Source organism: Pistacia vera, unplaced genomic scaffold (genome assembly GCF_008641045.1).
Source record: "Pistacia vera cultivar Batoury unplaced genomic scaffold, PisVer_v2 Contig22, whole genome shotgun sequence".
In the NCBI taxonomy this organism is placed as follows: domain Eukaryota; kingdom Viridiplantae; phylum Streptophyta; class Magnoliopsida; order Sapindales; family Anacardiaceae; genus Pistacia; species Pistacia vera.
Window position 1 is genome coordinate 557,030 of NW_022196024.1, and position 26,672 is coordinate 583,701.

General features: G+C 33.2%; 1 protein-coding gene and 1 non-coding gene across 4 annotated transcripts; both read left to right on the forward strand.

The window, feature by feature from the left end:
- Positions 1-4,859: 4,859 nt before the first annotated feature.
- TRNAS-GCU lies at positions 4,860-4,941 on the forward strand. The gene has a single exon. It is a non-coding gene; the product is annotated as a tRNA-Ser (tRNA).
- A 7,527-nt stretch (positions 4,942-12,468) lies between these two features.
- Positions 12,469-14,325, forward strand: LOC116130392. Of its 3 annotated transcripts, none has more exons than XR_004128037.1 (2): positions 12,469-13,502; positions 13,584-14,325. XR_004128037.1 is itself a non-coding variant. In XM_031416144.1 (2 exons), the coding sequence occupies exons 1-2, from the start codon at positions 13,191-13,193 to the stop codon at positions 13,810-13,812; spliced, it is 420 nt and encodes a 139-aa protein (XP_031272004.1). In that variant the 5' UTR covers positions 12,469-13,190; the 3' UTR covers positions 13,813-14,325. The 3 variants fall into 3 exon arrangements, 1 of the variants encoding a protein (XP_031272004.1); XR_004128038.1 differs by having other exon boundaries at positions 13,596-14,325; XM_031416144.1 differs by having other exon boundaries at positions 12,469-13,381.
- Positions 14,326-26,672: the final 12,347 nt, after the last annotated feature.

Consider the following 26,672-nt stretch of genomic DNA (forward strand, 5'->3'; position numbering starts at 1 on the left):
CGGGACAAGTTCTTTATGGTCTTGACACTTGCAGCTCTAGGTCCAGATCTTACACCTGTTCGAGATCAAATCCTTTTTGGATCTACTGTGCCTTCCTTTGATGAAGTGTTTGCCAGATTACTTCATGTTTCCTCCCCTACTACAGTGCATTCCCCTGGTGACTCTTCGGTTCTTGTTTCTCAGTCCCACACTTTTATTAAAAGAGGACAGGGTGATCGAGGTGGCAGAGGAAATCGACCCAAGTGTAGTTACTGTCATCGGTGGGGGCATACCGGAGAGAAATGTTTTAAGTTACATGGTCGACTTACCTGGGCTGCTAATATTGCTCAGGCTGATCACTCTAATCTTCATTCTGAGTCCTCTACAGTGCAGGTTCAGCCTTCTTTAACTTTCACAGGTACCGATTATGATGAATACTTACAGTATCAGGCCAATAGGCAGTCTTTTTCATCCATTGCCTCCATCGCTCAAATTCAGTTGCCTGCCTTACTTAGTCTTCCACTCTAGGACTTTGGGTCCTGGATTCAGGTGCCTCGGATCATATTTTTGGTAACCCTCGTTTACTTACTCAAATTATAAATACTACATCTATACCCCTTGTTACTTTAGCTAATGGGTCTAAAGCCGATGTTTAAGCTATTGGTTGTGCAAAACCCCTCCCCTCCTTAGAATTAGACTCTGTGCTTTATATTCCCAACTGTCCCTTTAATCTCGTGTTTTTCAGTAAACTTACACGCTTTTTAAATTGCTATATTCGTTTTGATACTGACTTTGTTGTTATACAGGACCGTGACATGGGACGGATGATTGGCACAGGGTCTTTATCATCTCCATATCCTATCTACAGCATGCATTGTCTTCGAGTCTCCGGATCTCCTTCACAATCGTTTGGGCCATCCTAGTCTTTCCAAACTTCAGAAAATGAGCTCAAGTCTATCTAAATTATCGTCCTTGAGTTGTGAGTCCTGTTAGCTTGGAAAGCATACTCATAGTTCTTTTCCAAAACGTGTTAACAAACAGGCTGCGTCCCCCTGTGAGTTAGTGCATTCAGATGTGTGGGGTCCTTGTCGTGTTACCTCTAATTTGGGATTTAAATATTTTGTTACCTTTATTGATGACTATTCCCATTGCACTTGGTTATTTCTTATGCGATCTCGTTCTGAATTATTTTCCATATTTTCATCGTTTTGTGCCGAAATTAAGACTCAATATAATACTACCATTCGTATATTACGGAGTGATAATGCTCGTGAATATTTCTCTGATTCCTTTACTAAATTCATTTCATCTCAGGGAATTTTTCATCAGTTTTCTTGTGCTTATAGTCCCCAACAGAATGGCATTGCTGAGCATAAAAATAGACACCTCATTGAAACTTCTCTCACTCTTCTTTTACATAGCCACGTCCCTTTCTGTTTTTGGGTTGACGTTGTTCTGACCGCTTGTTACTTAATAAATCGCATGCCTTCTTCTGTCTTCCGAGACCAGGTCCCACACTCCATATTATTCCCTGATCATCCATTATTTTCTCTTCCCCCATGTGTCTTTGGGAGCACTTGTTTTGTTCACGTTTTCTCTCCTGGTTAGGATAAACTATCAGCCCAGTCTACTAAGTGTATTTTCTTAGGGTATTCACGTCTTCAGAAGGGCTACAAGTGTTATTCTCCCGCCACACATCACTATTTCATCTCTGTTGATGTTACGTTCTTTGAGTCTTCTCCATTTTTTCCTCATCCTACATTAGAGTTTGATCCGATAGGAGATGTTCTGCCAATTCCATACATTGCTTTCCCACCTTCGTCTATTTCGGTACCTCAGTCTACTACTAATACCACTCTTCTTGTCGACTATAGTCTTGTTCCTTTTACAGGTGATCCTGATGTTCCTGCTGCTGTTCCTAAGACCCTTGTCACTGCAGGTCTTATGCTCGATTCCTTCAATGCCACGATCTTGTCTCAAGCTGATCAGTTTCCCATTGCTATTCGTAAAGGTATATAGTCTACACGCAACCCTCATCCCATCTACAATTTTTTGAGTTATCATCGTTTATATCCTTCATATTATGCCTTTGTATCCACCATTTCTTCTGTTTCTATTCTTTGCACTATTCATGAGGCACTTTCTCACCCCAAGTGGCGTCAGGCAATGGTTGAAGAAATGTCTTCTTTGCATCATAATCATATTTGAGAGTTAGTTTCCTTACCTCCGGGCCATTCGACTGTTGGTTGTCGATGGATTTACACTGTAAAGGTTGGTCCAGATGGTAAGGTTGATCGGCTGAAAGCCCGTTTGGTGGCCAAGGGATACACTCAGATCTATGGGACATATTATTTTGACACTTTTTCTCCTATTGCTAAGATGTCTTCCGTCCGGTTATTCTTTGCTATGGCTTCCATTCGACATTGGCCTATGCATCAATTGGATATTAAGAATGCTTTTCTTCATGATGAACTTCAGCAAGATATTTATATGGAGCAACCTCCTGGTTTTGTTGCTCAGGGGGAGTCTGGTTTGGTATGTAAACTTCGCTGTTCTCTATATGGCCTAAAACGGTCTCCTCGTGCGTGGTTTGGACGATTTAGTATAGTTATCCAAGAGTTTGGTATGATTCGATGTGAGTCTGATCACTCTGTTTTCTATAGACATACATCACCAGGGCAATGTATCTATCTGGTTGTCTATGTCGATGATATTGTTATTATAGGGAGTGATCAAGATGGCATTGGACAGTTGAAGCAACACTTGTTCAAACACTTTTAGACGAAAGACTTAAGGCTACTCAAATACTTTCTTGGCATAGAAGTCGCTCAGTCCAAATCTGGTATTGTTATTTCTCAGAGGAAGTATGCACTGGATATTCTAGAGGAAACATGGATGTTAGATTGCAAACCAATAGACTCTCTTATGGATCATAATTTAAAACTTTCACCTGGACAAGGGGAGCCTCTTGCTGATCTTGGAAGGTATCGAAGACTTGTTGGAAAACTTAACTATCTTACTATCACACGACCTGATATTTCATTTTCTGTCAGTGTTGTAAGTCAGTTCCTTCAAACTCCATGTGATAGTCATTGGGATGCAGTTGTCCAAATTTTAAGGTATATCAAGGGAGCACCAGGTAGAGGCTTATTGTATGAAAATAAGGGTCATTCACATATTGTCGGATATTTAGATGCTGATTGGGTAGGTTCTCTGTAACACCTGCTCTCTACTACTATTAAAGCTAAATCAACGAACATTTAAGTAATACAGCCAATCTTAACTACGTATCTCAAGTGGGGCATTACATTCTCCATCTGATAGACGCTCTACCTCAGGTTTTTGTGTTCTTGTTGGAGGAAACCTAGTTTCATGGAAAAGTAAGAAACAAGCGGTTGTTGCAAGGTCAAGTGCTGAAGCAGAGTATCGTGCAATGGCCTTAGCCACTTGTGAGCTTGTTTAGTTAAAACAACTAATTCAAGAGTTGAGATTTGTCGAAGTATCACAAATGAAGTTACTCTGTGATAATCAGGTTGCCCTTCATAGTGCTTCAAATCCAGTGTTTCATGAGAGGACTAAACACATAGAAATTGATTATCACTTTGTTCGAGAGAAAGTTCTATCAGGGTGTATTGCAACTAGTTACGTCAGTTCCAACGACCAGTTAGCAGACATCCTCACTAAGTCTCTCAAGGGTTCTCGTGTTGATTTATTTGTAACAAGCTTGGAACATATGACTTATATGCTCCAGCTTGAGGGGGAGTGTTGAAGTGTAAAATAGGAAATAAGACTATTCTCATTCAAGACTATCTTCTATATTAGGTTAGGATCAAAGCTATTAAGAATTAGATCAGTTATAATAGGAATGTAACAATTTACTTCCTAGATTAGTCTTTTGTTTTTGCTATAAATTCATTGTACATTTCATTGTGAAATAAGTAAGTAAAAACAAAGTATTTCTTCACAAATAGAATCAACTTTTGCTTCTACATCTTTATTCTATCAGCTTTCCTTCGCCACTTCTACGTTGCCTCATACTATTTTAAGCTTATGTTAAAGAGTACACTTTGACTAGAAGTTGATCATTGTATCTTGGAGGTTAGTATGTTGTTGAGCCTTTCTGCACCACGAAAATTCTTCCAGTAGAGGCGAAATTCTGATCTTAAGGACATTGTTTTTGCACGCTTGACGTTGCTGTTTCGCTACTCTATTCGTTGCTATCTCACAATTGCATCGTTGTTACTTTGTTGCTGTCTCTCTACTGTTTTTCTTGTTGTTCTTCTATTGTTTTGCTACTAATTTGTATTAAATTTCAACATTTGACAATTTGGAATTAGAAAACATTTGAGGAAAGATGACAGAAAGGGAGCAAAATTTTTATTCATGGGGTGTTTGAGCCAGTTTTTGCGTATTTCAACTAATCCATCGAGACCCTAGCAGTATTGGTCGGATAAAAGTCTCAGTGATCATCCTTATTAGTGTCTCGGAGCACTCAAACTCATAAGAAGATTACGAAACCTTTTTTTGCTATTTTACCATTAGATCACCCAATGCTGATTAGTGATTTCAGTTGTATTTATTGTTAACTACTCTTTTTTATAAAGTAAATTTTCTCATTTTAAGAAAGGGGTTTTGCTAAACTACATGTTTGTAATAATACACTTTAACCAGAGCCTTTCAAAAGTATTTTGAAACTTTTATCTCAAGGAATGTGTCGTTTTATGTAAATATTGATATGATAATGTCATATATGAGATGGGGACGGTAATTTTGATATATGGTTTGTGATAATATATTGTAAAAATCTCTAATGGTGTATCAATTTATATATTAAACAAATTGAAATAAATATAATTTGTGAGGAAGTACAGCATTCCAGCGTCGCTTTGGCCGAGTGGTTAAGGCGTGTGCCTGCTAAGTACATGGGGTTTCCCCGCGAGAGTTCGAATCTCTCAGGCGACGTCATTATTCTTTTTTTTTTTTTGGGATTTAATTTATCTTTAATTTCTAACTTAATATGTTGTTTAATATAATATAATACTGACAAAGGGGTTTTTAAGTAACAATTTTATGCCTTTTATTATGAGACAAAAATATAAAATAAAAGCATGAATATTACTACATATTCAAATTGATGTGATATTATTATAATAATAGTTACATTATATATTTTTAATTACTTTAAATTATTTTTAATTAGCTTTGATTTGTTGTGGGCTTGTAGCTAAAAACATCACCAATAATTTACCCAAATCATGCCTTTAAGTTCATTAAAAAAAAAAAATGATATCTACCGAAAGAAAGTATTCATAAATCATTATAATTAAATTCATTTATTTAAAACTAAGGTTTATCCAAAAATAAGTTTCCATGCTTCATAAATTGAACATGGATTTCAAGGCCTTTTTTGTGTGCATAATAGGCCTAGGAACATACATTTTGGGTGTGCATTATGGGCCACAAATGGCATACCTGTAAATTAAAAGTAATTATTCGGTTTATTAGGAAAAAAAAAAAAAAGGAATCATAAAAAATTTGCCCTCATGCCCTAACTTCATCCAAAGAAAGTTAACACCCAAGGATACTTTAGTCATTTAATCTGACATATATTTATAAAAATAAATGAGGGAAAATTAGTAAAATTATATAAATTTCCAAATTTAATTTAACACCCTTGAACGACGATGAGGTTTAACGGTAGTTTTTGATGATTTCTTGTAAAATGCCGCAAATTTGAGTATTAGCTAAACTTAAGGGGGTGTTTGGAGATTACTGGGATTAAGTCATATTATATTACTTGATTACCATGTTTGGTTGTCAAGTAATATAAGATACCGATAATCTTTAAATACCAATAGTAGTTATTATTGGTAATATTTGAGGTAATCTGATTGCCTCCATTTTCTTAGGTATTCTAAGATTACTAGAGTTATCTTTTTTTGTTACAATTCTATCCCTTATTAATAAAATTTTAGGACAATAATGTCCTTATTTTTTAATTTATTTACATGAATATGACTTTTACTATTTCACCCCAATTAATTAAAATTTTGGACAAAATTACCCTTGAATTTAAAACAAATTGTAGCCCACTTAAGTTACCACCCCCAACCACCTACCCCCGGCAACCCCCGCCGTTGCCATCGTCAAAACGGCTCACAAAAGGCCGAAAATGGCCGTCGTGCGCCGATATGGCCATTTCTGAATAGATCTTTGGTCGAAAATGATCATACGGTGCATAAAGGCCACTTCTTACCTTCCGTGCACCGTTAGGTTGCTGGCTGCCTATGGTCAGCAGCGACAGTGGCTGGGTCGGTGGGGGGTGCTTTATTGATTTTCCAAACTTTTATTATGGGGTTGTTTTTGCTAAGTTTTTAAATGCAGGAGAGTTATAATAATTAATATTAAAAAATAATATAATAATAATATTTAATTAGATGACAATTCAGTAATTTAAATAATATGCCCACCAATTTATTCCTCCCAGCCAAACATATTAATATAACATATCCACCAATTAACCAAACACATTTTCCTAAAGATTCCCAGTAATTTTCAAGGTAATTTAACTTTTCAGTAATCTAACATTCCCAGTAATCTAATATTCTCTGAACCAAACGCTCGCTAAGGGGTATTTTATAAGAATCTCCCATTGGTATAAATATACGTTCCATCAAATCGACATACTTATTTTGCCCTCACTCCCTAACTTCATCCAACGAAAATTAACATCCAAGGATACTTTAGTCATTTAATCTGACATATATTTGTAAAAACAAGTGAGAGAAAATTAGTAAAATTATATAAATTTCAAATTTTAATTTAATAAACTTACACGACGATGAGTTTTAACCGTTTAAGGGTAGTTTTTGATGATTTCTTGTAAAAATACCACAAATTTGAATATTATCTAAACTTTGGGGTATTTTAAAAATCTCCCACCATTGGACTGACAGAAATAAACGTTCCATCAAATTGTTTTATTAAACTCCAAAGAATTATGATTTCGATTTGAAAAAAAAAAATTGATAATAATTTCTAGAATTTTAAGAATTATTCGGAACGAAATTTAATAAGAATAATAAAAAACACTCAAGGACTCCATGATGATTCCCATTCCTATGCAAAGGTTTCGAGCTTGTTTAGTATATTATTTGAAATATGGGCTTCGTTTGGTTCACAATTGGGTGTTTTTGGGAAAAGTTTTCTGAAAAAAGTTAAAAAAAAGTTGAATTAGGCGGGTATTACGATGTAGGATTTATAAATTAATAAATACCCCCTATATTTGTTTATTTACAAAACACCCCCGATAATAAAATCTTAAAAGTTAACAAAAACACCCCCAACCCAATGTCAAATACGGACAGCCGGCCACCACCGCCAGAGGGTGGCCGGGTTCACCGTATTGGCGCATGACCGGCTGGATCTTGCCGGTCGTGCGTCGATATGGCCTTTGCCGGCCAGATCCACGGTGGATCTGGCCGACAAAAGCCAGATCTACGGCCAGATCTGGCCGTATTTTCTCGTCAACGACGACCAACAAACGGTCATCGTTGATGGTCAACGACGACCGTTTGTTGGCCGTCGTTATAAACCGTTACAGCCAAAGATCTGGCCGTCAACGGCCAGATCTTTGGCCTTAGATCTAGCCTTTTTCGGTCAGATCCACCGTGGATCTGACCGGAAAAGGCTAGATCGGCGCACTACCGGCCAGATTCAGCCGGTAGTGCGCCATCCTAACAGATTCCGGCCATTTTCCGGCAATGGTGGCCGGAATCTGGTAAATATGAATTACTGGGGTGTTTTTGTAATTTTTAAAAAAATATTTAGGGGTATTAATTAAATTATCAAATTTAAGGGGTTTAAAAAAAGTTGAATAATATTGGGAGTAGTATTCCCAAAAATCAAAGTTTTTGGGTATTTTACTGTTTAACTTTTTTGGGAATACTAAAAGTAGTATTCCCAAAACTGAAACAAACACAGCCCAAAGTTTTTGGGTATTTTACTGTTTAACTTTTTTGGGAATACTAAAAGTAGTATTCCCAATTGGCAACCAAACAGAGCCATGATGTTTGAAAAACTATTTTGAATATAATATGATAAGATTAAATCAAATAGGATAGAATTTTGAGAATGTATTTAGCTTATTTTTTAACCCTCTATATTTGTTAATTTAGTTAAACAATCTCTCCCCTAATAAAAGTTTATAAATTAACAAAAACACCCTCATCCACCCAATTGATTATTGGTAGCCGACCATCACCGTCGAACGGTACTCGACAGTTGCCGAAATGACGCACAACCAATTGAATCTGGCCGATCGTGCGCCAATATGGGCTTTTCCGACCATATATAGTTGTCGTCAACATCCAGATCTTTAGTTGTAGATCTGGCCAGAAACGACTAGATCGACGTACTATCTGTAAGATCTAATCGATCGTGCGTCATTCTGGCAGCAGCAGCCAACAGTGGCAGCGGACGATGGTTGTTAGAGACCGACAATGACTTGGGTGGATGGGAGTATTTTTGTTAATTTATAAACTTTTATTATAAATGATAATTGTTAAATGTTTTGAGTTGAATAGAATAAGATTAGATTTTGAATTGAATAGTCAATATTAAAATAAACACCTTTTTTACTGTTTAGGATATGATAGAAGGATAGAAATGTATTTCAAAAAAATTAAACAAATGGGGGGTTCACTTTTTCATCTTAATTTGTTTGGAGAAAACTTTATAAATTTGAAAAGTTCTTCCTGACACCAGATAAAGAAAGAAAGACAAAATTCTATCAAATCGCCACCTGGATCTTCACTCTGTTTTTATATGCAAAATCACAATAGACCTCCCATTTGTAATGACATTACTGGTCTCGGTTCCAAGACAGGTTCCACCTAAGTATCCGACCTTGGTTGCTATTCTAGGTTCTGGGTTCGGTTCGATTTCAGTTCCTACATATATAGAAACTGGAACCGAACCCACATAATATCGGTTCCAATTATTTAGAACTAAAATCGACTCTATGAAGGCCAGTTTTGATTCTACTCATTACCCATGCTCACCCTACTAAAAGTATAACAAAGTTAAATTAGTTACCTATCTCAATAAATAAAGCAATGAAATTTATATATAATGAATTAAAGTTATAATAACTAATAAAAGATTAATATTTTATGTATGGGGAGGGTTCTGCCACTCCTCTTTTTAAGCACAAGTTTCTGCCATTTAGATTAAAGCAAAATTAATGGTCAGGATAAGAATGAGGTGGAAATTATATATTTATAACATTAAGGATGTGTTTAGTTCAGAGAATGTTATATTAATGAAAAGATAAATTACCTTGAAAATTATTATGAATGTTTAGGAAAATGTGTTTGGTTAAAAGAAATAAATTGGTGTGTATGTTATGCAATTTACTAAATTGACTCCTTTTTAAATATTAATATATTATTATTTTTTGAATAATTTCTTTTAACTCCTTATATTTCAGATTTAGCTAAAATACCCTAGCAACAAAAAAATTTAAAACTTAACAAAAACACCCCCACCCACCCTAAGCAACTGGCCATGGCCTGCCACCACCGTCAGAGGTGATGAAAGTGGAAATCTAGCCGTGAAACGACGACCAAATATTTGGCTGTTTTTTACCATGGATCTAGAAACAGCCTTCTTGGTGCACAACCGACCAGACATGGCCAGTCATGCCCCATTTCGTTGCCGTCGGCTAGCGATGATGGCCAGATCCAGCCACCACCCTTGAGTAATTTATTTAAATTTCAGGGATATTTATGTCCTAAAAACTTTGTATATAAGGATAAATTAGTCAATTGATATTTTTGTAATTTTTTTTTTTTAAACAAGAGCATTATTGTCCTAAAATTTTATTAATAAGTGATAAAATTGTAACAAAAATAAGATTATCAAATAATTTTAAAATATTTAAGAAAATGAAGATAATCATATTACCTCATATATTACCAACAGTAACTACTATTGGTGTTAAAAGATTACCAAAATTTTATATTGTTTGACAATCAAACATGGTAATAAAGTAATATAAGATGACATTATCTTAGTAATCCCATAAAACTCCAACCAAACACACCCTAATTTGTATCTATTATCTCTTCCATATTTCTCAATGTGATATCTACATTCAATTGTTGTAAAAAAACCTCATTCCGTCATTAATTATACATATCTTTCTCCCATAATTTATTTACCCCATTAAACAAATGATCAAGCTATAGAGAGCCTCATGGCCGTCCAAAACAATTCACTTAATATATTCTTTAAGGCCTTTGTTTAATTAATTAATTCATTAATAAAGTTTAAGTAATCAAATTGTCTAAAAATATCCTTAAAAAAAATTAAATTAATTAAATAAGTCATTAAATTATTTTTATTTTATTTAAAGGGACCATAATTCAAACTCGTTAAAGTTACTACACTCACCAAATTATCACAAAGTCATCATTTTATTTCATTTCATCCCAATAAATACCGAAGCACCCATTTTTCTAGTGAAAAATGATAAAGAATAAAAAGAAGAAGAAGAGGTTCGGCTTCCAATCAACAAAATAATTCTATGGGCTGTGGGGCAAAAGAGGAGTGGTGGCTATGGAAAATAGAAGAGAGATGAGTGTGTCTGTATAAAATGTATATGTATATATTTATACACGTATGTATGTATTTGTATATTTACTTTCCCAAAAGTGAACAAATCCTATATGACATACATATAGAGGGATAGTTATTAATAGAGTAAACTACTTCTTCCCACCCAAGGTTTACCTCAATGACACTTTCCCACCCAAAAAGTTTAAAAATACCACTTTCCCACCTACAGTTAATATTTCGTTACTACCCAAAGCTTATTATGCCGGAAAAAATTCTCTCTCTCACCACCACTAGAAACTCCGATATCATTTCTACAAAGCCCCTCTCACTCTGGCACATAATTTCCCGTCAATTGTCAACCACCGTAAAGCTAAAGTTTCAGTTTTTAGCAGATTTTTGGCTGATTCCGGCATCAAATATTTAATTGGTCACTACCATTCGATCCACTGACCTTCACTCTATAAAACTTCTCTTACCGTAATTCCTGGTAACTCACAGAATGTCGGTTGAGAAAGTGAAGTGTATTTTAGATATTAACGAAATATAAACTTTGAGTGGAAAAGAGGTATTTTGAAACTTTTTGGGTAGGAAATTGCCACTAAGGCAAACCTTGGGTGGAAAAAGGTAGTTTACTCTTACTAATACTAGACCTTTATGTTATCGATATTAATTCAGGATCCTTCATTGTTTAGACTTTTTCGATAATTTTAACAAAAGGAAGGTATAAACATAAGAATAATACTACGCTGACAAATGAATCTCATAAACCCAACATGGTAACAAGTTGACATTACCAAGTCAACTAACGACTTTGACTAAACAAGAAAGAACGTTCAATAGAAAGGAAAAAACGTTAATTCATAAGAAACGATTGTTCCATTAATAAAGAACGGCTATCCCTATAAGGAATGGTTGTTCCTTATGAATGGAATAATTATTCCTTATGGAATAGCCGTTCCTTCTTATGGAATAGGTGTTCCATATGGAACAGTTGTTCCTCATGAGAACGATCGTTTCTTATGAGGGAACAACTATTCCTCCCTAAAAACAGTCGTTCATTTGTAAAGAATGACCGTCTCTTATAGGAAAACGACCATTCGTCCCTAGGAATGGCCGTTACTTCATCCTTCATACCCATTCCATAAGGGAAGGAATGACCATTTTTTAGAGGTGAAGATCCATTTTTTCCAGTAGGAACGGCCGTTCCTTTCATGAACGGTCGTTTCTTGGGCTTTGTTAAAATCATTTTATGTTGAGTGTGGTCGGAGTTGTCAATTCAACTAATACATGAGCGTTTGTGAGAGAAGTTTGTTAACCTATTTTTATTATAAATATAAATTAACCTAGGTTAAATAATTAATATTTAATGAGAATATTAAAAAGTTAAAAAAAAAAAAAAAAACCTGTACCCCAAACACCACCACGCCTACAGCGCTAATCCCACTCTATCCCCCATTCCCGGTCCCACCTAACCTCTATTCCGTTGAATCCCACCCAATGTCACAGCCTAGTGCGCCTGCCCCCACACCGTAATAGGGTGGTGCGATTTCTTTATTATTGTTGGTGGTGGTTTCTTAATGGTGTGGAGTCTTACAATTGATGGATGTTTTTGTTTTGATGTTGATTTGTGATATGCGTTTCCAAAGATTGATGGTGGCTGGATTTGATTCAAACATATTTATGTATAGTGACTGGTTTGATTTCGTTTGTTTGATTTGTGTTTCTAACGGCTGTTGTGGTTAATTTGGGTTTGTTTGTGTAATCTGCAAGGGTTTTTTCTTCTCAAGGGTTCTTTGTGAAATTGGGGTTTTTGCCCGTTTGATGAAATTAGGGCATTTTAGAGGTTGATTCTTGAAATTGGCACCCAATGTCACAGCCTAGTGCGACTGCCCCCACACCGTAATAACGTGGTGTGATTTCTTTATTATTGTTGGTGGTGGTTTCTTAATGGTGTGGAGTCTTAGAATTTGATGGATGTTTTTGTTTTGAGTTTGAATTTTGGTAACCCTAAATCAACTCAGATATCTCACTCACCCACTCGTAACCGCCATCTTCCATCTGAAAATCTGGGGTGATAAGACAAACCTTCTATTGTTCATTACTATAGATTTGCGTTTCGAATCTATTACAAAGTTGATGGAGACTGGATTTGATTCAAACTGTGGTGGTTGTGTTTGGTTTCCTTTGTTTTTGATTTGTTATACGTGTTTCCAAAGATCGATGGTGGCTGGATTTGATTCACATATATATAAAGCGATTTGATTTGTGTTTCTAATGGCTGTGTAATCTGCAAGGTGTGGCCGGCGCGTCGATTCCTTCATCGGAAACTACCCCGTTACAACCTTTCTTCTCATCGTCACCTCCTCCCCGAAACCCCCAATAGCCCTAACACCGCTCACTTGCCTATCTCTGCCCTCCTCTCTAGGGTTTGTTTCTTCTCAAGGGTTTGTTTCTTTGTGAAATTGGTAATTGCCCCTGCGCGCACACCGGTGACCCCATCGTCGGATTTTGAAGAGTTGTTGGGTTTTTTTTTTTACTGTTGATTGGAATTGATTGAATGGTGGGTTGATTGATTAAAAAAATTAGACTATATGGAGGCGGTGGAGTTGGTGGTGGTAGTGGAGCAAGAGGAGGCGGTGGAGTTGGTGGTGGTTCTGGCCACGACGGAGGCTAAGAAGAGAAGAGTAAGAATGGTTGTTTTGGAGGTAAGAATGTTGGTTGGAGGAGTTGTTTCTGGAATGGAAGTCAGAATGTTTGTTGGGGGTAAGAATGGTGGTTGGAGGTGAGTTAATCAATTGGTTTTTAAATATACGACTGGACACGGTTTTAGTTGAGACCAATTTGTCATTGCCAAGCTTGAAGTTTGCTTCCTCTTGGAATTATGTCAAGGGTCGCTACTTCAGGTTTGGTTTAACCTATATTGTCATGTAAATATGTATTCGATTGAATTTGCTTCATACTTGACCTAAAATATGATTTTGCAGGAACTCATGCAGAGCCACCAGCTCTGATCGCTCTACCACCTCCCCAATAGACACCAAAATCCTCCTCCAGCTGTGGTGGATCCTCCAACACCTCCTCCTCCAAGTGGGTCCGAAAAATGGTATGCATGAGATGGTGTTCTATATGATAATAACTAATTATCAGTTTTGTCAATTATACATCAGTTACAATCAAAACAAAATCAATAGGCCCGTTTGTTACCTTGTTTGAAATATAATATTCTGAAAACTATTCTGAATAAGATATGATAGGATTATGAGAAAACATTTAGATTATTTTTTAACTCCTCACATTTGTTAATTTCCCTCACAATAAAAGTTTATAAATTAACAAAAACATCTCCATCCACCCAACTGACGGTCAATAGTTGGTCACCACCGTCGTACGGCGGTTGGAAGTCGTTGGAATAATGCACGACTGATTGGATTTGGCCGGTCATGCGTCGATCTAGCATTTTCCGACTAGATCTACTATTTATTTGGTCGAAAACTGTTAGATTCATGATGCATTTGGTCGGAAACGTCTAGATTCGGTCGATCGTGTGCCGTTCTGATGGCGACTGGCGATCGACAGTGGTTGTTGACAAGAGATAGTGGTTTAGATGTTTTTGTTAATTTATAAACTTTTATTGTGAAATGTAATTGTTAAATGTTTTAAATAAAATAAAATATGGTTGAATTTTAAATTAAATAGTTAATATTAAAACTATAGGATAGGATAATATAATAGGTATTCATATTCTTTTACTATATCCAATTTGTAATCATTCACTTTGCTACTATATTTATTGGATTTTTTTTTTTGTAGAGATTAAGGCAATTAATTTGTGTTAAATTATTATTATTATTATTTTCTTGCTCTTCCTTGGGTTTTATGTTATGGGCTTCCTTAGCGCAAGGCCTAATTTACAAAGTGGGAACAAATGGGCTTTTAGTAAATGGCTAACTATTTGACAAACTTGACGAACGTTGTATGGGTTCTTCATGCCCATCATGATATAAAGGTCTGGGCCGTGTTTCCGCAATTTAAACCGTTTTATAACTGATTTTTTTTTTTTTTTTTTTAAGTGAGAGGGAAAGAGATTTTGAATATATAGAGATTTTGTTTTCACACATTTCTTTCTCTTATATTTTCTAAAAATTTAAATTAAAAACAGCTTTATTTCTCTTCTCAAACAGATCAAAATAAAAATAAATTAAACTTATGGTGTTGGTTTTCTATTTTCATTTGTCTCTCTCTTATTTTTTTTTTAATAAATTATATTTTTTTATTGCCATATATGAATCCTTGGTAGGCCAGCGGATAGAATTGTCATCCTCAATCACTCGAATGTGATCATTTGAATGAATAAATAAGAAAATTATAAATGACCAAACTTAAAAAATAAAAGTTAGAAGGTTAAACTTGAGTTTTCTAATTTTTATTTTTTACAAAATGAATAAAGATTGCAAGTTTTAATATACAATTTGTTATATATATATTAAAATTGTATTAAATCGATTATAATATATATATAATTATATATATATAATATCTATGATAGAGAGAGAGAGAGAGAGAGAGAGAGAGAGAGAGTATATTTAAACAAAATTTACAGTTATTTTATCCCTACACGTAGTACAACTTTGTTTTCATTTGATATTTGGTATTACTCCATAGTAGCCGTTAACTTTGCCTGCTATCCTTATCCTTTCAGCCATTAACAATACAGAAGTACAGAACCCTTCTGTTTTTTATTCATTGGATTCCTTTACGAGGCTTTTGCTTTTGGATTCCCTAAACAGACTGCGAAAGCCCAAATAAATAGTAATAATTTCACTTCGAGGAGTTATTTAGGGTTTGTAGCATCTTCATTTACCTGTTGAATATGGTTCTTTCGTATCACCTAAACTAAACCTTAGGCTTCAGAAACCGCTTTCCCGTAAAAGTTTCCTCTAAATTCCCTTTGCCAAATGTGCCTAGAAATTCATATCAAGTCTTGATTTGGTCGATCGTCTGTTCATCAATCAATCGTTTATCATTCTCCCAAATGCGAATCCAGGTATTCCATTAATTGTTATGCTATCTACTTATGTTTACTGGGGTTTTTTTTTTTTTCCACATTCATCCTAAAGTAAATACTTTTTATTTATTATTTATTTATATTTCATATTATCAATTTTTCTAATAAGTAAGTCAGATTTTTTAACTTTTAAATGAATCTGAAACAAAATATAGCTAAATCATCTAAAATATACTTATCTCATAATAAATAAAATATTTTTATAGCCTTGACTCGAATCAAGTTAATTGAAGTAAAAAATAACCAGTTGAGTATCTCTACCTTGGGATCCAGTTTTGGCCATCCAATATCGATCAGGCACTCTTAAGCCAAATTCGTTTATAAGAAGGATTGATACTCTTATTCAATAAGGCCGGAGTTAGGCCCCAGTCTAAACATGACCATAACTTTTTCGGGTTTCACCTTTCTTCTTGAATCTCTTAATCAAATAGTATTTTATAATAAAAAAATCAGAAAAAAATATGTTTTTTATTGAGTTTATCTTGGACCATTTTTTATCTAAAAAGATTATGTTTTATTTATTTATTGAGAATAGAGCTTTGGTTATGCTTTTTATTTCAAGTTAACGAAATTTTCCTATTATTGTAGCAGGGCAAACTACATCTCGGTTATTAATTGTATAAGGTCTGTTGGGCTGCCGTATTGTTCGTAGTTTGTACATGTTGATTAAAACTTTGCACATACAATGTATAAATACCTAATACTATACAACACCAGTAGACGGCAGGATTAAGTTTTAATTATTCTCATAATTTTAAAATTACCAGCAATGAAAAACTACGGTACAATACGGCATACTAACATGACCATTATAAAGTGTCAAATACGTCCAACTCATTTGCGAGGGAAAGAAGACGCCCAAGGTATAAAGTTTTTATATGAATATGTGATATAATTTTCTTTATGTGCTGTGAGTTTTTTGTTCTCCTCATGAAAAGGAAAATTTACTCAGCCCACCATTTGACATGGGTGTGAGGTAGTTTTACATTATTATATTATTTACCATCCCATGTCACCCCATATTAAAATGTAACGTTGTACTTGTACAATAATCCAGTATTTGTAAAACTTTGTTAACCAGTTTTGCATAAAACAAGAATCGGAGTACTCTACTTGGCACCGCAAAATAAGAGTTCTTACTTTTTTTCTTTATTTTGGGATCCGGGGTGGTTGGGTCAATTGCTCGTATCTTAACTAGTCATCCGAAACTCTGGAATTAAAATAAGTCTTCTGTGATTACCCCTTATTAGTAATCGTGGGGACTTTGATTGTTGATTTGCATTTAACTAATATTCTATTGAACTATTATAACTGCCAACAAGGTATCGTTATGATTCGTTGCATGAAATTTCATTATATTATTGGATGTATGGAGTGTAACTGGGTCATTAAACTAAGAAGTTTTAAAGGTTTGATTTGCGTTTAACTGGTTCATCACTGCCAACATTGGATGAAGTTGTATAGTAATGGTTTTCTATGTGACAATAACTCATTTTTGTTTGTTTTTCAGTGTGGAATGCACAACTAAATGCAGCCTTCTACTTTGGGGTAGACTATTTATTTTTAAAAGAACATTAAAAAAAATTAAGAGCTTCTGGTTTGGGCTTGGGGGTCTTGTCTTTTGTCTAGGTTCTCGGTTGGGCTCGGTTCTCGTTGGGGTTTCTGGGTCCTGCTCTTGGAGTCCTAGTTCTTCCAACCACCATTCTTACATCTAAAACCACCATTCTTACCGATTTGTCTGTCGATCTTTTAAGGGATTCATCAAATGAAAATGGATAAATACAAATCCAGAAAAAATTTCACATTTATTTCTCTTGCAAGATGGCTGAGTATTATGCGAATCACAACAACTATTACGGCACAGGTGTTCCGATCGGTGCTCCCCTCCAGCCGCCGCCGCCGCAAATAATTTTTGTTGCAGCGCCTCCACAACAACCGCCACCTCCTGAAAGTGGGTGCGGAAAATGGTATGCAAATGGATGCTTTTTTAATTTAATTGTATCATTTTCTATGTTCACCTAACCAAACCATTATTAGAAAATGTTTTGACTATGAATTATGGAATATAGTGATTATAAATGTAGTTCAAACAGGTTTCAGTTCATTATTATCGTAATAAAAAAAATTTATGTCAGTATTTTGATTGATTAGGTCAATAAGTGTTGTCAGAAATTGCTGATTTTCAACCTCCCATTTTGATAGTTAAGATGATACATTGAATTACTTTCGTTTTATAAATTCATTGAAAAGGACTGTAAAATGATATAAGTTTTTATGTAATTTTCTTTAAAATAATATCATTTTGAAGAAAATTCATTTTAAAAGGAAAGTTATGATATTATTTTAAATATCGTAAAATTTAAAGCATTATTTGAATGATTTCACACAAATATTATTTTAAAACAAAAGTGTACACAGAAAACATTCATTTTTGAGCGGATTAGCTACTTTCTTCCACTTTGTGTTGGTGAATAATGCGATTATATATCTTTTGCTCGAAGAAAGTTATGTATGTTACTTTTATTTTACTGTCTGTGATCTTTGTGACCCCAAGAATGTTTATTTAATTGGTTGACACTGTGCCAAACTTATCAAGGCCAACTGTGATGTTTCCCGTGAGGTATGAAATGTGCATATTCCAACTCCTTGTGTTCTGAAATAACAATTGATTACTGGATTTGTTAAATAGTTTGTAAAAAACACAACCCCTCTTTCTAAAATGGATCGATGAGCACGTGAAGGATAAGCTAAAATCAAGACTTTTTGTTATTCCAGCTCTTTATTGGTTTTTCAGCTGTCAAGTTTCAGTTACATTATACTGTCAGTGGTTTAATGGTGTAGCATTTATATATTTTTGTTCTTGTGCAGCCTTGAGTATTGCAGTTGCTGTGCGCAGACTGTGAATTGTTTTTCCAACATCTGGAAATGCCTCTCTGGTGACATTTGTAATATGGGGTGATCATAAATGCCGTGTTGTACCGTAGGAGAGACGAGTGCTACTCTTGGGAATTTGATGGGAGTTTTTGTTTTGATGTTGATTTGAGTTTGGCTTTTGGTAACGTTCTTGGCATTTTGCTTTGTTGATGTTTTGTATTTGAGTTTGTTTATGATGATATCTTTCCTATGATTCGACTTGGGCTGTGGGTTCAGACTTTTGAGATTGTTTTCTATTTGGGTTTCTTGATTTTTAATTTGTGATGTTTAGATTGTATTGTGTAAGAAATTACCTCTTAATCGTGGATTGTGATAATTTTTCTTTTGTTTGGTAATTGTTTCTCTATTCGGTTTTGGATAGTTTACATCATTTTGAACATGAGCCTTGGAGATTTGTGGCTGAGATTCAATGTCATGAATATGTCGATTGCATCCTAACCGAACATGCATGAATATTCCTCTATATTGAATGAAAATATATGTCTACTCTTACAAGACTTTGTTAGTTTGCAGGACATTGCTTATCCTTATATACAGAAAGTTCTAGTTCTGTTGTGAAATGCTGCTATGTTATTGTTAAATTGCTTTTGCTGCAAAATGTGATCTATCATTTTGAGGGAATCGAGAGTTTTCTCATTTAAAGGATTTTTTAGTTTGAGATCTGGATTGTATTATTTTGAGGGAATAGACATTTACATCTATTTCTTTCCACTAATAATGGAGTCTCTACTTACCAGGTCCTGCTTTAGATTAGATAACTAGACGGAAAATCCAATTTATATTTATGAAAAGGCAGAAAGTACTTTGTATACAGACTCTATGAGAGTCTTTGAGTGCAGGGGCATTCAGTCAATCTTAGATTGGATGTATAAAGGAGAATGGGTCTTATTAGTCCTACGTATTTTTATACTTTCAAAGAAGTGTGACTGCGTATTTGTTTCCTAGTTCTACTATAAAAATCATATAAGAACTTATTAACCCTTGTTATACGTGGATTTATGAGGAGTGTTTCATATTTATTGGATTCTTTCATCTAAGGGTTTTGGGGCCAAAATACCTTTTTCACTCTTTATATGATTACTATATGTATATGGTTATATGTTATTCATTGTGGCTTAAGAGTTATACAGAGTATTGTCATATGCTTACTATAATTGGTGAGAGTTTCGATCATGAAGAGTTATGATCAAATATATTCGATTACAATATTGGGCATGTGAATAGGTTATAGTTAACCTAAGTGGTCACACCTAAAAACCAAAAAACCAAGTATGAAGAGAAAGAGTAATATATATCGTTAAAGGTTAACGATGTTTTAATGTAAACGTGTGTATTCAAATTTATCTTTAAGTATTAACTTAATATGTTATTTAATATAATATAATTCTGATAAAGGGGTTTTTATAAAACCCGGATTGGAGGGCAAACCGTTTTGCTATCCGGGTCATGGTTCAATCGGTCCAACCGGTTGGACCGATGATGTCAGCAATATTTTATTTTTAAAAAATTGCAGTTGGACCGGTCGGTTGGACCGGTCGGTTGGACCGATGATGTCAGCAATATTTTATTTTTAAAAAATTGCATATTAACCTTTTAAATCTCAATATATTACAAAAATTCCCCTACAAAGTTTAAATTGGTCCCTAAAATTTTTATTTATTCCAAAAATGCCCCAATAAAATTATCAATTAATCCCTAAACTTTTGATGTATCTTCAAAATACCCCTATAAAATTACAAAGTAACCCTCATAATTTTAAAATATTTCAAAAACCCCCTTGAGACCTAAACCGGACCGGAGAAGCTACCGGTTCCCGGTCCAACTGGTCGGACCGGTTGGCCCGATCCGGTTTTTAAAACAGAGGTTTTTAAGTAACAATTTTATGTCTTTTATTATCAGACAAAAATATGAAATAAAAGCATGTATTACTAAATATTCAAAGTGATCTGATATTATTATATAATAATTACATTATAAATTTTAATTATTTTTAAAATATAGTTTCGCCTTACATCAATAACAAAAACTAACGTACATGATGAAGCAAAGATTAGAACTTGCTTGGAATGAAGGATTCTAAATAAACTATGTCGTTAAATTCATGGATTTGGTAAAATCCTTCATTTGGTATTTTTTTTATTTTATTTTATTTTTTAAGTTGAAATCTATGGATTTTGGAGAATCCACTGCTCTTCATAACCCTTCATATTTGAGGGTTTTAAAATTCTACTTGGTAGGTGAGATTTTGCCAAATCCACGAGTTTTAATAAAATGAAGGATTTTGTTAATATTTTAATTTTTCAATGTCATCCTTGCTAATAATTTAATATTCCAGTAATTAATATTTATCCTAATTAAAAGAAATAATATTCTAGTAATTACCATTTATTAGGATAAAAGAAATAATATTCCAGTAATTACTATTTATCCTAATTAAAAGAAATATATTTGTCGTTCTCTCTTTTTGAACTCTCCACCTTTGCATCATCAGCATCTTCAGGGTATACAAGAAAAATAATCTATCTGTAAGTTTCCATTCATTTAATTAATTATTTTCAAAAAACTTTTTTATTATTTCAATTTTTCATGGTGATTCCTTTTTACAGTTGATAATATATTATATTAACTTGGAATTCTTTTTGTTTTTATTTTTTGTATTAAATTATAAAAAATATAATTTAACTTGTATTTAATTAGATGAAAGTTGATTTTTTTCAATTTTTTGGTGATTAAGTCCTTCTATGTAGTATTTAAAGTAAATCGAGTCCACGAAATTTATTGAACAAAAGACGGGGGGCTAAATATACTTCCCAAAATGTACCGTACAACTGTCCATGCTTTATAAATTAAACATGGATTTCAAGGCCTTTGGGTGTGCACTTTGGGCCGCAAATGGCATACCTGTAAATTAAAAATATTTATTCATGTTATTAGGAAAAAAATGAGAGAAAATATCATCAAAAATTTACCCTCACTTCATCCGACAAAAGTTATCATCCAAGGATACTCTAGTCATTTAATCTGACATATATTGATAAAAATAAGTGAGGGAAAATTAGTAAAATTATATAAATTTCAAAATTTAATTTAACAGGACAATGAGGTTTAAGGGTAGTTTTTGATGATTTCTTGTAAAAATGACACATTTTGAATATTACTAAACTTTAGGGGTATTTTTGAAAATCCCCCACCATTGGATTGATAGAAATAAACGTTCCATCAAATTGACATACGTATTTTAAATAATTAATAATTATTTTTCCTCAAATAATGAATGGATGATTGACCAAGAAATTAATTATAGTACATACTAATAATAATTTTTCATTAAATTCCAAAGAATTGATGATTTTGGTTTTAAAAAAAAAAATTTGATAATAGTTTCTAGAATTTTAAGAATTATTCACGGCGGATTTTAATAATACAAAATAACTCGAGGGCTCGACAGAATACGAGGTTGTCATTGTGAGACCCACAAGAATATTTAATCAAAGGATGCTTCAAGCATGCCCATGTTTCTTTTCAAGATTTTTTTTTTTTTTTTTCAAAATAATTGCTTACAATTGGTTGTATTATATTATTGTTAGTGTTAATTACACGTATTTAGCCAAAAATGTTATCAAAATAATGTTTTTGGTCGGATATAACTACAATGATAGGGTAATATTCAAAAATTGCCGGGTGGGGGTGTCAAATGTAATGTTTAATCCACGAGAGAGATCAAAGTGGGAGAAATGAATTATAGAAATTACATTTAAGGGGTTTAAATGTAATTTTTAGTGATTAAAGGGGCCAAATGAATTTTAAGGGACTAAAGTGTAAATTTAAATTATTAAAAGTCCCAAATGGGTAGATGTAAGGCGGTTGAAGGTAAAATTTAGTAATAAAATGATTCTCTCTCTCTCTTACACTTATAAGGTGTGTTTGGTTCAGAGAATATTAGATTACTAAGAATGTTATATTAATAGAAAGTTAGATTACTTTGAAGATTACTGAGAATATTTAGAAAAATGTATTTGGTTAGTTGAACTAAATCGGTACGTATGTTATATTAATATGTTTGGTTGGAAAGAGAAAATTGGTGGGTATATTATTTAAATTACTAAATTACCCTCTTTTTAAATATTAATATAATATTATTTTTATTATTAATTTTTGAGTAATTTTTTTAAACCCCAACATTTCAGATTTAGCTAAAACACACCAACTTATATAAAACTTTAATTTATAACAAAATCAGCCCCACCTACCCTAGGCCACTGTCTGCCGCCAACCACCACCGCCTTCTGCAGCCGGAAGTCACTAGAAATCGCTGAGAGAGTTGCCGATATGGTCGTTTTCGACCGTATTGATTACCGTAAATGACCATATCGGCAACTCACGGTGACTCCTGACGATTTTCAATGACTTCCGATGACGGTGGCTGGGTGGTAGTGGTGGTCTTCAATTTGTTTTAAATATAAGGACATTATTGTCCAAAAACTTAATTAAACAAGGATAAAATTGTAATTGTGGATTAATGTAAATTGATTTTATAACAAGGGCATTATTGTTCAAAAAATTTATTAATAAGGGATAAAATTGTAACCAAAATAAGATAACTAAGTAATCTTACAATACTTAAGAAAATTGAGGTAATTAGATGATGTGGTTTTTACAAGTGTATGAAATCGTGCAAGTAATAAAGTGTATGAATATGGACATCGAACCCAAGGGAATTACTACTATCAATTACCAAAATTTACTATCTATTTACTATTTGATTAATCACAATTTTTATCAAGGAAAATCTAAACTAAATTAACAATTGAAATTAAAAGAAAACAACTAAAATAAATCTTTGGGTTTAAAGCAAGATGACTAGACCTAGGACATATATTTCACACCAACTCTTATTCATATGTATTGATCACTTATGCTAATTTTATTAAGCTCTTTCTATACGTCAAACTCCCTAAATTTCTAATAATTTTCTCTTGAACAATTATCAAATTAACCCCTGATTACTAACTCAAATTATCTCTAATCAAATTTAAGCAATTGGAGATCATTACGATCTATGGAATTTACCAAAACCTCACAAGTCGTGGTAACCTTTCTTTAGCGTTTGCTCAACCTATGGTTTTACTACCGTAGAACATCTAAGTATCATCTCTCGATCTCAACCTAGTCCATTGGTTCATTCAATTCTTGGGCCCTTAAGAATAAAAAACATTAGGCATAATAATAAAACTTAGGAAGGAATCTTAATATAAATCAACATAAATAAATCAACACATAGTCAAGAGAATGGGCTATATCTTAGACCTAGAGAATAAATTTAGTTCATAATCAACATGAAAGAAGCAATTATCTTTAGTAAAAATTAAGAAACATGAGTCTATAAGAAAAAAACAAGAAGAACTTCCCTATATTGTGAATCAAAACTTTAGAAATTATGACGCTTTTCTTCTCTACAGGTTTTTCTTCTCTTATTCTCTCCTAAAGAATCCCCTAAAATAATGTTAAAAGCCTTCTATTTATATCTCACAAGGGTTAGGGTTTTATTTTATTTAATTCTATTTAGTTTAAGACTCCTAACCCTGTTTTCCTAATAAAAAACGAAAGAAAAATTCCTAACTATTGTGACTATGCCCTGGCACTGTGCTGTGGCACAGTCGATTCTGGACAAAGTGTGTTGCGGCACAGTGACAACTTCTTCTTCTTTAGTTCAAATCTCACCTCATTCCTTTGTACTCCAGAGATGATGATTTTTGAGCATGATAATGATGAAATCTAGACAAGTAGTAAACATATGAAATGTAGCCCTTTGAATCAGCTTTCCAACAGTCAAAGAATTGTCTTAATAAGGTATTCAGCTCAAGTTATTGTCAAAACACCGAGGCATGCTCAAACCAAAAAGTAATCTAGAATCTTTTCTTTACTTCAAAGCTCCATAACTTCTTCAATTCAACTCTGAATCTCGATCCGTTTGTTTCTACTCATTAATCATTCTGTTGCCTATATGATTGTTCATCTGAGCATAATATTTAACACTAATAACCTGAAAAACACTTAAAAACACCCCTGATCCCATAAAAGATAAAAGATTTCTTGGGTCCCTGCTCTTGGAGTCCTAGTTCTTCCAACCCATTCCTACATCTAAAACCACCATTCTTACATCTAAAACAACCATTCAACGATTGTCTGTCAATCTTTTAAGGGATTCACCAAATGAAAATGGATAAATACAATCCAGAAAATATATGTCTACTCTTACAAGTTTTGTTAGTTTGCAGGACATTGCTTATCCTTATATACAAAAGTTCTAGTTCTGTTGTGAATGCTGCTATGTTATTGTTAAATTGCTTTTGCTGCAAATGTGATCTATCATTTTGAGGGAATCGAGAGTTTCCTCATTAAATGATTTTTTTAGTTTGAGATCTGGATTGTATTATTTGAGGGAATAGACATTTACATCTATTTCTTTCCACTAATAATGGAGTCTCTACTTACCAGGTCCTGCTTTAGATTATAACTAGACGGAAAATCCAATTTATATTTATGAAAAGGCAGAAAGTACTTTGTATACAGACTCTATGAGAGTCTTTGAGTGCAGGGGCATTCATCAAATCTTAGATTGGATGTATAAGGAGAATCGGTCTTATATTCCTACGTATTTTATAACTTTCAAGAAGTGTGACTGCGTATTGTTTTCCTAGTTCTACATAAAAATCATATAAGAACTTATTAACCCTTGTTATACGTGGATTTATGAGGATGTTTCATATTTATTGGATTCTTTCATCTAGGGTCTTGGGGCCAAAATCCCTTTTTCACTCTTTATATGATTACTATATGTATATGGTTATATGTTATTCATTGTGGCTTAGGAGTTATAAGCATTGTCATATGTTTACTATAATCGGTGAAGTTTCGATCATGAAGAGTTATGATCAAATATATTGGATTACAATATTGGCCCCGTGACTAGTTTATAGTTAACCTAAGTATCATACCTAAAAACCAAGTATGAGGAAAAAAGTATATATATCGTTAAAGGTTAACGATGTTCCAATGTAAACGTGTGTATTTAAATTTATCTTTAAGTATTAACTCAATATGTTATTTAATATAATATAATACTGATAAAGGAGTTTTTAAGTAACAATTTTATGCCTTTTATTATCAGACAAAAATATGAAATAAAAGCATGAATTACTACATTTCAAATTGATATGATATATTATATAATAATTAATTATAAATTTTAGTTACTTTTATTATTTTTAAAAATATGTTTCGCCTTACTCATAACAAAACTAACATACATGATGAAGCAAAAGAGAACTTGTTTGAATGAAGGATTCTAAATGAAAAGCAAAAAGAAAACTTGTTTGGAATAAGGATTCTAAATGCATGGTGTCGTTAAATTCATGGATTTGGTAAAATCCTTCATTTGGGGTTTTTTTTTTTTTAGTTGAAATCTAGGATTTTGGAGAATCCACTACTCTCCCATAATTCCTTTATATTTGAGGGTTTAAACTCGTAGGTGGAGTGATTTTGTCAATCCACGGATTTTGTTAATATTTTAATTTTTTAATGTTATCCTAATAAAAAGAATAATATTATGTAATTATCATTTATCCTATTAAAAGAAATATATTTATCGTCTCCTCTTTTTGAGCTCTTCACCTTTACATCATCATCATTTCATATTAATAAGAAAAATAATCTACTTGTGAGTTTCCATTTTTTAATTAATATTTTTAAAAAACTTTTTTTATTATTTCAATTTCTCATGGTGATTCTTTTTTCAATGGATAATATATTATATCAACTTGGAATTCTTTTTGTTTCTGTTTTTTTTTTTTTATCAAATTATAAAAATCATTTTTATAATTTAACTTGTATTTAATTAGATGAATTGATTTTTTTCAATTTTTGGTGATTAAGTCCTTCTATGTTTATTTAAAGTAAATCGAGTCCACGAAATTTATTGAACAAAAGACGGGGGGCTAAATGTACTTCCCAAAATGTTCCGTACAACTGTCCATGATTTATAAACTGAACATGGATTTCAAGGCCTTTGGGT